Source organism: Equus caballus, chromosome 29 (genome assembly GCF_041296265.1).
Source record: "Equus caballus isolate H_3958 breed thoroughbred chromosome 29, TB-T2T, whole genome shotgun sequence".
Taxonomy (NCBI): Eukaryota; Metazoa; Chordata; class Mammalia; order Perissodactyla; family Equidae; genus Equus; species Equus caballus.
Genome location: NC_091712.1, coordinates 16,929,312 through 16,940,442, shown reverse-complemented (window position 1 = coordinate 16,940,442; position 11,131 = coordinate 16,929,312). Strand labels below are relative to the sequence as shown.

The following is an 11,131-nucleotide window of genomic DNA, read 5'->3' as shown; positions in this document are numbered from 1 at the left end:
GGCGCTCCAGAAGGTTTCTTCGCGTCCCTTTCCGGCCATTCCCGACTGCACCAACGGTACGCTGGAGGTAGCTTCCACCAGCTCTTGAGAAGCGACGGTTAAATTTTCAGGAATCTGGCGAGGCAGTTCTCAAACACAACCATTATTAACAATCACATTACAAGTTAATATCTTAAAATATTCAAACATGTTACTTTGGTCAACCAAACTTTCTTTCTCAGAAAGTGTTTTGCATTAATAATCTTCAAGTTTTTAAAGACAAAATGAATTTCTCGAAGTCAAACTATCTCAAAAACTCTACCTTGGGAAGCTGCGTAGGAGCGCAGCGCGGGGGAACCGACGGCAAGAGAGCGCTTCTGCGGCAGCCAGCATCTTGCGCGACCCCGCGGCGCCACTCGGGGCTTGGCGCCGGCTGGGCTCCGCCGCACTCGCGCTGACAAGAGCCCGGCGCTCGGGCTTTGCTCGGGGAGCCCAAGTGCTCAAGGGTCGAAGGGGCCCGCGCTGTATTTCTTTAGGCCCAAAGCCCGAAAGAACCTGCGCTGCTGGCCCATCCTGGAAGAAACGAACAGGCAGCGCCGCGAGGGGGAAAGAGGGCGCAGGCCCCGCGGGCCTGTTCCCGACGACGCCCCCGCGGCCGCCGCTCTCCGCGTCGGGCGCGCCGCGAAGGCCAGGGCGGCTCCGGCGCCTCCGTGCGCAGCTCGCGCCCGCGGCGGCCAACCGTGACGTGGCGCCCGTGACGCGGCGTCAACGGCCCGACCCGGCGGCTGGCGCCCTGCGCTCGTCGGTGCCGCCTCCGGGCGCGCAGTCCCGGCCTCTCCTCGGAGCACAGATGTCAGTTAGTGAGATAGCGGGAGCGGGGGCCGGAGGGTTTGCGGGCTTCCGTCTCGAAGGAAGTCTGGGAGGCTCAGAATCGCCAGCGTTGTCACCTTAGAGCCAGCCTCGCGGGGCGCCCCCCGCCCCCGTCACTGCTGCCCACGGCCTCGGCAGGTACGCGGCGTCCCAGGAGCGCCGGGGCCCAGGGGTCCCTCGGCGGGCCAGCGTGCGCAGGAGAGTCTCGGGCGAAAGCACCCCGGCTTTTCTCTTAATGATCCCGCGGCCTGACTGCCTCAGTGGCAGTTGTGCTGCTTTTGGTGCAGAATCTGAGGCAAATCATCCCCCCCGCCCCCACCATTTTGTTTACTGTGTCGTCGAAGGGTTTGAAACGAATATCAAGTTAATCCTTGAAAGAAAACCAAAAAACGTTTGTCTTCGTGGTAGAAAGTGATAAACTTGGGCGAATTTATATAGCTCCACCTCCTAGGATTACTAGGGAGGTTAAATGAAGTAAATAGGTAAAATCGTTACATATTTTCTTGTAAATACAAGTGTTCACTCATGTTGCTTTTAGTTTTGTATTCGTGTGAACTTCATGGATCCCTTTGTTAGGCCGACTCTGGCATCAGGGGAGTGTTCCAATCTTTTCTTGCTGCTTTCTTGAAGCGGCCCACATCTCTGCCTCCCTGTCTGTCACCATGGACGAACCTTCTAAAGTGTGTCGGCCCGTTTGTGCATTAAAACCCATTTCGTCTTGTTTACTCCAGAACGTCATCCCAGCAGTCTCTGCTCTATCGCTCACTCTGTGTTGCTTTCTACTGGATCACTTCCATCAGCATGTTTGTTAATTTTCTAGGGCTGCCTAAAACAGCGCCACAAACTTGGTGGCTTAAAACAACAACAGTTTGTTCTCTCGCGGTTATGGAGTCTAGGATTCTGAAATCAAGGTTTGGCCGGGCTGTGCTCCCCCCCGAAGGTTCTGGGGAAGATTTCCCTTGCCTCTTCCTCACTTCTGGTGGGTGCTGGCAATCCTGAACATTCTTTGGCTTGCAGCTGCATCACTCACTGGTCTCTCTTATCACGTGGGCTTCTTTCCTGTATGTCTACGTGTTTGTGTATTCACGTGACTTTCTTAAAATGACACCACTCATTGGATTTAGGGCCCCCTCCAATCCAGTATGACCTCATCTTACCCTGGTTACATCTGCAAAGACTGTATTTTCAAATACGGGCATATTCTTAGGTACCAGGGATTAGGACTTGAACACACGTTTTTGGGGGGCGCAGTTCAACCCACAACAATGGGACTTTTGTAAGTGTGGAGAGCTTCAGACAACAGAGAACCAGTGCTATTCTATCTTAATTTTTCTAGTATACCAGACAACTCCCGTGGTCAGGCATATGCTTTAAAATTCTTTGGGAGGAGGCATTGTCCTGAGTCCTAATCAGTCAGCTTTGGAGAAAGAGAGAAGTGGAAGAATGAAATCCTATGGCCTGCCCAGTCTATACTTCCTTATTCCAGCATGACTTTGGTGCTACGTTGATATTACCTTGCTGATACACTGGGCCTAGGCTATTACTCCTACGGAAATAATGATCTATATAAAGGGCATATATTAGTTTAAAAATGGTGGGAAAGTAAGAATAAAATTTTAAAGTTTTCTGAATATATTCTCAGTGCTGCCACTGTCTTATTCCCTTCCTTCAGCCCTCGTCCTAAATGCCCATACCTAAATCAGCCTTCAGTCACCTAGAGGTGTTTCTCACAGGTTTTTTTTTTTTTTTTAAATTTGCTATTATTTGTTGTTAGGAATGTTTCCTTCTTCATTTTGTAATTTCTCCAGAGTCGACTTTAGGATTCACCATCTTCAAGATAGTTGATAATCCTGCCATCATTTTGAATCTGAAATCTTAATATTTTATTCACAGGAAGGAATACAATTTTTTTCATCTATAATTTGGAAGCTAAGTAAATAACAAAATGAAGCCAGTAAAGCATCAGTTGGCAGTTAGTGATAAAGTGGTAAATGTTCCAGAATTAACTAATAAAAAAGGACGACCTAGTTCACCTTGGTCATCTAAATCAAAGCAAAAACGTAAGGCAAAATTAGTACGTGATAAACTTGAACCGATGGTCTTAAGATCTCCACCAACAGGAGAATCCATTTTAAGATATGCTTTGCCTATACCATCAAGTAAGACAGATGACTTCATGTCAGAAGAGGAATTGATCAGGAAAATTACCGAACATCTGAAGATGGTAAGACATTTGTTGGTCTATGTATTGGGGGTCCCCATGACCATCCCCGGGTTTAGTGATTTGCTAGGAGGACTCACTGGACTCAGCATAAAGTCATATTAATGGCTAAGATTTATTACAGTGAAAGGTACAAAACAAAATCTGCAAAAAGAAAAGACACATGGGGTGAATTCTAGAGGAGACCAGGTTCAAGCTTCCAAGATTCGTCTCCCTTTGGAGTCACACAGGACATGGGTGTGACTCCAGTAACAAACTCCTCCAACAACAAATTGTGACAACACGTGAAATGTCTACCAGAGAAGTTCATCAGAGACTCAGTACCCAGGGTTTTTTTGGGGGTGGTGGTTACCTAGGTACTCTCTGCTTGGCATGTACAAAAATTCCAGACTCCCTGAAGGAAAGCATGTGTTCAGCATAAATCACATTGTTTGCACAGATAGTTTAAGGGCACTGAGCCACTGTTATCAGTTATTGAATGGTGGGAACCCTCCTGAAATCCAAATTCTGAGGTGCCAGTCCAAGACCAACCTTGCAAGCAGATCTTTCTGAGGATAGGCCTTTCTCAGTCTCATGCCTGCTATGTTAACTCTGCTCTGCACTTTAGAAAGTTTAGCTCTTAGTGTTGGGGAAAAAAAACCACCTCCCTTTCTCTGAGTTTCTTTTTGCATGGTGATCCAGAATTGAATTGTAAATGTACCGAATACCAAGTGAGAAATAGCACAAGTATAAAAAGAATATAGTTTGTCAAACTTCCAAAATACGAACTTGCTTAAAGTTTGAGTGGTTAGCTCAGAGAATTTCCTTTAAAAATGTGTTGCTTTCTGATCTCCATCTCTATTTTCCGCACTCTCTTCAAAGAAGAAAGTTGAGTCAGTCAGATTTTGAGGAATACTTTGGTGGTAAGTAGACTTGATGCTTCAAGTATTCATAGACAGACCCTCTCCCATAAACATAAAATTTAAGTTTATGGCGCTGGCAGAAATAATTTTTACTGCTAAAAAGGTCTTGACATGATTGACTAAATATCTTTTTACATTTAATATAATAATTTTAAATTATGAAAGTACTTAATTTGCTTTGATTTTCTCATAGGTTGTTTCTACTTTGGAAGAAGCCTATGGGTATAGTATTCAAAATGGAGAAACACCAATTGTGAAGCCTGAACAGGAAGGATCAACTTTATCTGTAAGTATTTGTAACCCAAATGTAGAGACGTTATCATTGAAAAGGGCTAAGATTTTCTTTCGGAGTCCATACATGTTCTCAGAATGAATTCCCCATTTATGAAAATGATCCTGTTAGGAAACTTGAAAGTAGTGTACTGATTTTTCCATCCCCTGCCAACATTTATCTTAAGTTTAATGAAGGCATATCTATATCCTGAGCCTACTTTTAATGCTAATGCCTCTCCTGTTTAATTTTTAAGCATGTGGTTGTCTGTTGGCTTGAGGTATATATTTTTTATCACATTAAGAAAGTATTCTTCCATTTCTAGTTTGCTAAGAAAAACCCAAAACAATAAAGAGATTATAGAGTTTAAACAAATGTCCTTGCATATACTGAAATAGTGTAATTATTAAGGTGGTTATGTCGTTTTTCTCCTTCAATCTATTGATGAGAGGAATTATTTTACATATTTCGTAATATTCAACTGTAATTTAATACACTTTACTCGTGGAGTAGTATTCTTCTGTTTTCTAATTAGTTTTGTTAGTTAGGGATTGAGTTTGGCTCCATGTAATAAAACACCAATGTTGAGTCATTCAATTGATGAACATGGTATGTACCTCCATTTATTTAGGTCTTGTTTGAGCCCTTTCATCAAAATTTTGTAATTTTCATCATACAGATCCTATGCATGATTTGTTAGATTGATACATTGATATTTCATGATTTTTGGAATGATTATTAAGGGCATTATGTTTTAATTTCAGTTTCCACATGTTTGTTGCTAGCATATAGAAATACGATTGATTTTTTTCTATGTTGATCTTATATCTTGTAACTTTGCTCAATGTACTTTTTTATTCTAGGAGTTTGTCTGCAGATTCCTTGGAATTTCCTACATAGACAATTATGCCTTCTTCAAATAGGGACAGTTTTACTTCTTTCTTTCCAATTTGAATGCTTTTTATTTCCTTTCCTTGACTTATTGTGCTGGCTCTGGCTTCCAGTATTATATTTAATAATAGTGATGAGAGCAGACTTCCTAGACTCATTCTGACTGCTACTTCCAGACAAGGGTGAAAATTCACTTCCCTGCTCCGTTCCACCACCACCATTCTGATGGAGGAATTGGAGTGCTACCTGCTACCACTAGTAGGTGGTGGACATTCACTCTCCAGTCAGCCTTGCTGACACCACCCTGGTGAGGGACATAGAGGGCCAAATTTCACTGCCATATTGTTTTTCAGTTCTGTTGACACCTATGGGTGGTGGTGCAGTTTTTTTCTTGGTGTTTAGCTCAAGTAGGATAGGTATTGTCGAAAAGGTTTTGCTTTATGCTAGAGACTCCTTTTCACAGTCCTGTGGCTTTTCTTAGGGCTTTTTATTAGTCTGTACTTATTGACAGTTCAGGTTGCAGGCTTTCCTAGTGTTCCAGATATTTTATATATAGGTATGAAGAAAACCCAAGGAACTCTTGTATTCCTCAATTCTCGAGACCTCTACTTTCTCTTTCTACCTTTCAGAATTTTCTTGTGTTGGTTTGTGGTATTGTCTGCAGTATATTAGTTGTAGAGGGGAGGATTAGAGGAATTGGCCCAGTCCATCATGGCCAGAACAGGAAGTCCAAAACTACTTTTTACTTTGATACAATTTTATGTTCTGATGTCTACTTTGATATCAGCTTTCTTATGATTAGTCATTGTATATCTCCTCTCAAACTTTATTTTCAAACTATAACTGTGTATTTACTGTGTCTCTTTGAAATAGCATATAGGTGAGTCTTGCTTTTTTATCCAGTCTGACAATCTCTGTCTTTTAATTGCTGTTTGGTTCATTTACATTTAATTGATACAATTAAATGTCATGTCATATAATTAGTTTATTATAGTGAAATGTTAATGAAATAATGTGAATAAAGTCTACTATCCTGCTATTTGCTTTGTTTTGTCCTATATGTTTTTTGCTCTTTTTCTTTTCTGTCTTATTTTGTGTTAATTATGTATTTTTTAGTATTTTGTATTGTTTTTTGCTTTTTAGCTATGTATTTTTTGTACTTTCTGTAGGGATTGCGTATGTATCTTTAGCATCACAATATATCTTTAATTAATATTATACTGCTTCATTTCTAATGTGAGAACTTTATAGCAGTATAATAACATTTTCCTCACTTACGTTTTTGTGCTATTGTTGTGATATTATTGTTTACTCTTTTTTTTTCTGACTGCTTTAAAGATTTTCTCCTTATCTTTGGGTTTCGGCAGTTTGATAAGATAGGCCTAGGTGAGATATTTTCTGTGTTTATTCTGGTTGGAGTTCATCAAACTGAGTCTGAGTTGATTTTTTCATCAAATTTGGAAATTTTCATTCATTATTTCTTCAAATATTTTACTGCCTCCCACCCTCCTTTTTTTGAGACTCCAATTACATGTACATCAGACTGATACAGTATGAGAAGTCACTCACACTCTGTTCATCTGTTTCAGTGTTTTCTTCTTCTCTGCTTCAGTTTGGACAACATACATTACCCTATCTTCAATTCACCAATCCTTCCTGTAGTGTCTGATCTGATGTTAAGCTCAATCCTATGACATTTTTAGTTTTAAATATTGTAATTTTTACGTTTAGGATTATCTTTTGGTTCCTTTTTAGGGGTTTTAATATCTCTCCCGCTGTTATCCCTCTCCTCACCTACTTTATCTTTTCCTGTAAATTCTTTTATCTTATTGATAACAGAGTTTTAAAAATTTCTTGTCTGCTAATTCCAATATCTGGGTGAAGAGTGTGATTGCTTCTTCTAACTAGTTTTTCCTTTGATTATGGATTGTGTTTTTCTGGTTCTTCATATGTTTTGTGATTTTTTTTATTGGATCTCAAGCATTGTATTTAGAAGAACATTGGAAACTATTGTACAGTGTTTTGTTTCCTAGAGAATGGTTGCTGTTTCCTTTATGGCATTTAGGGTGAAGGGCTAATCATTCTCATTCCTCTAAGAGTTGAGTTGGGTGGGAACTGATCCATATGTTTAATTAGGTTGAGGTTTTATCTGATTTGTCTAATCTGCAATGTCTCCTATTGCTGCTTCCCCTGAGGGGCTGATTTCTTTGATCTTGCCAATATTTTAGTTGGCAGGAGTTTGAACTTCAATTTAAACAGTTTTGGTTCACATTTTGGTTCAATCCTGGCAGAGCTTTGAAATACAATTACCATGAGAATGTGCAGGATAAGATTTCTCTGCTTTTTAGCTCCTCCTTTTTTTTTATAGTTCTGTAATTGCCACCACAATCAAACTGTAAAGCATTTTTATTATCCCAGAAAGCTCCCTTGTACCCCTTTACAGTCAATTCTCTCCTGCCTTGGCTCTAGACAACCACTGATTTATCACTATAGTTTTGCCTTTTCTAGAATTTCGTATAAATAAAATCATACAGTATGTAGCCTTATTTAACTTCCATAGTTTGTTTCAACCATCCTAATCTCTGACGACTGCCTTTTAGCTTTCTCACTTAGTCTGTCTAATATTATGCCTCCAAAAGTCCTTTGATTCCATTGGGAACTATAATCTATTGGCCCTACGGCCTTTTACTGTCCCAAATCTCCTTGTGTTCTTACCTCCCTAAGCTTAAATTCCATGGTCTATTGTTATTATTATTCTTTCCTTGCATATGTACTTAACTCTCTTGCCCTGTCCTGCTTTATTGATTGCTTATTTATTGATATTTATTTTGTTAATCTGCAAGTCTGGTCAAATTGATCTCTGTCTTCTCTATCTATCTGGCACCTGAATGTGGGTGGAAGAAAATCCCCAAGTATGCAAATGGTCTCACTTTATATTTGTGATTAGTAACTCTAGTTCGTTCCTATTTTCATTATCATGAATGACTGTTTCAGTTTTTCTTCCCTCTCCTATATGATTATAGGCCTTTACCATGACAAAGAGGTATATGAGCCTATGAGTATGTTTAAAATGTAATGTTGAACAAACATATTCCTCATGGAGAACATTCTTTGAGTGTATATAAGCATCTGAGATTTGTTCATCATGGATCAATTCTCTGATTTACAAGTCACTGCTCTACTAGAAGAGATTCAGTCATTGTGACATTTTAACCTGTAACTATTTTTTTCGTCAAAGTTTTCTCTTGCCCATTAAGTGAGGATGCAAGACTACAGCTCTTGGCAAATATACTTACAATAAGTCCTAATTAGCATTCATTTTCTAACACAAAGAAATATTTATAAGGTATACACACAGTGGCCACCTTTTTTTGCCACCTGTCAATTTCAAGAGGCTAAGTCTGGGATGCTTGATTTTCTGCAACTGTATAGGGGAGAATGACTGGAGAGACATAGCTGGGTATATGTCATTAATGGGCCACTCCCCAGAATGTACTTTCTTTCTGGGAGAATTTGGTAGGATAGCATTTAGAGTGTGCTTTCTTGTCTTATGTGTTTGAAGGGACATAAGTTACATACATGAAAATATTTTCAAAAGTAGTTGAATATACTGAAATATAAATGGATATACATATGGGTTCTGAAATAAAAGTAACTTTCTGTTTTGTTATTCTTTTCAAAAGGTTGGGGATGATCTGAGTTCATTCTTGATATGTTGTTCACAATTTGCAGCTCAGTTAGAAGAAGCAGTTAAGGAAGAACGTAATGTATGTATTCTGTGTAAACTGCAAGGTGTAAATATTACTCAATATTTTAATAATTTTAATTGTTATCAATCAATAATAAACGAACAATATTAATTACATTAATGATAATTAATAATTAAATTAATTATTAATACTTTTAGTAATAAAATATTTAAAGTTATATTGATTGTTTAAACTTCAATGTGGTAATCCATTCAGAAACATTAGTCTAGATACAGTACCTTAAGGAGGTGGAAAGGCATTAGAAAGCATTATTTTTCTTTATTCTTAACATAGGCATTTAGATCTGTGAATTTTTCTTTAAGTACAGCATTGACTGGGTCATTAGTATTTTCTTATGTAGTATTTATACTTTATTGTGTTTTTTAATGCAAGTTTATATTACAAAAGTAATATGTCATAATTAATGAAAATTTAAAAAATAAAGTCTGGGCTGGCCCAGTGGCATAGTGGTTAAGTTCACGTGCTGCACTTTGGTGGCCTGGGATTCTCAGGTTCGGATCCCGGGCACAGGCCTAGCACCACTTGTCAAGCCATGCTGTGGTGGCGTCCCACAATATAAAGCAGAGGAAAATTGGCACAGATGTTAGCTCAGTGACAGTCTTCCTCATGCAAAAAGAGGAAGATTGGCAACAGATGGTAGCTCAGGGCCAATCTTCCTCTCACACACACACACACACACACACACGATAAAAAATAAAGACGCGCAAAAAGAAGAAAATAAAAATCACCAAAATCCTATTTCCCTGAGATAACCAACCATTATTAACATTTTTATTTACCTTCCTGTTTTCCCATGGTTATATACATTATTTTTTAAAAATGAAATAATATTGCACTTGCTATTTGATAATGCACTTTCTTATTTTTTGAGTTGTGAAAAATAATGTTTATTGTGTATCTGATTATAAAAGTATTATTGTGAAACATTTGAAAAAGTGAGAAAAGCACATACGAAAACAAATTATCTGTAATCTCACTCTAATATATAAGCACCATTAACATTTTGGAATATATTTTCTCGTGTTTTGCTGTGAAAAAAATAAATACACATTTGTGTGTATATGTGTGTGTGTGTACATATACACACATTTATATGTACATTGATATATACATTTTTTCCAAATTTTTTACTTTAGTAAAATACACAATGCCATAAAGCTTACTATGTTAACCATTTTCTTTTTTGAGGAAGATTAGCCCTGAGTTAACATCTGCCACCAATCCTCCTCTTTTTGCTGAGGAAGACTGGCCCTGAGCTAATATCTGTGGCCATCTTCCCCTGCTTTACGTGTGGGACGCCTGCCACAGCATGGGTTGACAAGCAGCAGGCATGTCTGCACCCGGGATCCGAACCAGTCAACCCTGGGCTGCTGAAGCACAACGTGCGAACTTAACTGCTATGGCACCGGGCTGGCCCTGCTAATCTTTTCTTTTCTTTTTTTTTTTTTTTTTTAAAGATTGGCACCTGAGCTACAACTGTTGTCAATCTTCTTCTTTTTTTTTTTATTCTTCTCCCCAAAGCTCCTCAGTACATAGTTGTAGACTCTAGCTGTGAGTGCTTCTGGTTGTGCTATGTGGGACACTGCCTCAGTGTGGCCTGATGCGTGGTGCCGTGTCCATGCCCAGGATCCGAATTGGTGAAACCCTGGGTCATCGAAGCAAGGCATGTGAACTTAACCACTCGGCCATGGGGCTGGCCCCCTGTTAACCATTTTTTAAGTGTACAGTTCGGTAGTATTCAGTACATTCATATTGTTGTGCAACCATCACCTCCATCCATCCCAGAACTCTTTTCCTCTTGCAAAACTGAAACTCTGTATGCATTAAACAATAACTCCCTATGACCCCCTCCCCCAGCCCCTGGTAACCACCATTCTATTCACTGTTACTATGAGTTTGCCTTTTGTCTTTTTTTTTTTGTAAGATCCATATGTAAGTGAGGTCATGCAATATTTGTCTTTCTGTGTCTGGCTTATTTCACTTAGTGTAATGTCTCCCAGATTCATCCGTGGTGTCACAAATGGCAGGATGTCTTTCTTTTTTATGGCTGAATAATATTCCAGTGTGTGTGTGCGTGCGTGTGTGTACACTACAACTTCTTTATCTAGTCATCCATCGGTTGTTTCCATATCTTGGCTATTATGAATGCTGCAATGAACATTGGAGTGCAGATATCTCTTTGAGATAATGATTTTGTTTCCTTTGGGTACATACTCAGAAGTGGGAT

At 39.3% G+C, this 11,131-nt stretch overlaps 1 protein-coding gene across 20 annotated transcripts in view; it reads left to right on the top strand.

Annotated features, from left to right (window-relative positions):
• Positions 1–691: 691 nt before the first annotated feature.
• Positions 692–11,131, top strand: part of CCDC7 (coiled-coil domain containing 7) — a 460,046-nt gene continuing 449,606 nt past the window's right edge. For 18 of the 20 annotated variants that reach the window (XM_070255438.1, XM_023632305.2, XM_070255443.1 and 15 more), the window contains exons 1-4: positions 692–987; positions 2,743–3,073; positions 4,166–4,258; positions 8,818–8,901. In XM_070255438.1, coding sequence (XP_070111539.1) covers positions 2,795–3,073; positions 4,166–4,258; positions 8,818–8,901 — 456 coding nt within the window. In that variant the 5' untranslated portion in view covers positions 692–987; positions 2,743–2,794. The remainder of the gene's footprint in view (positions 988–2,742; positions 3,074–4,165; positions 4,259–8,817; positions 8,902–11,131) is intronic. The other 2 variants (XM_070255440.1, XM_070255444.1) reach the window with 2 other exon arrangements.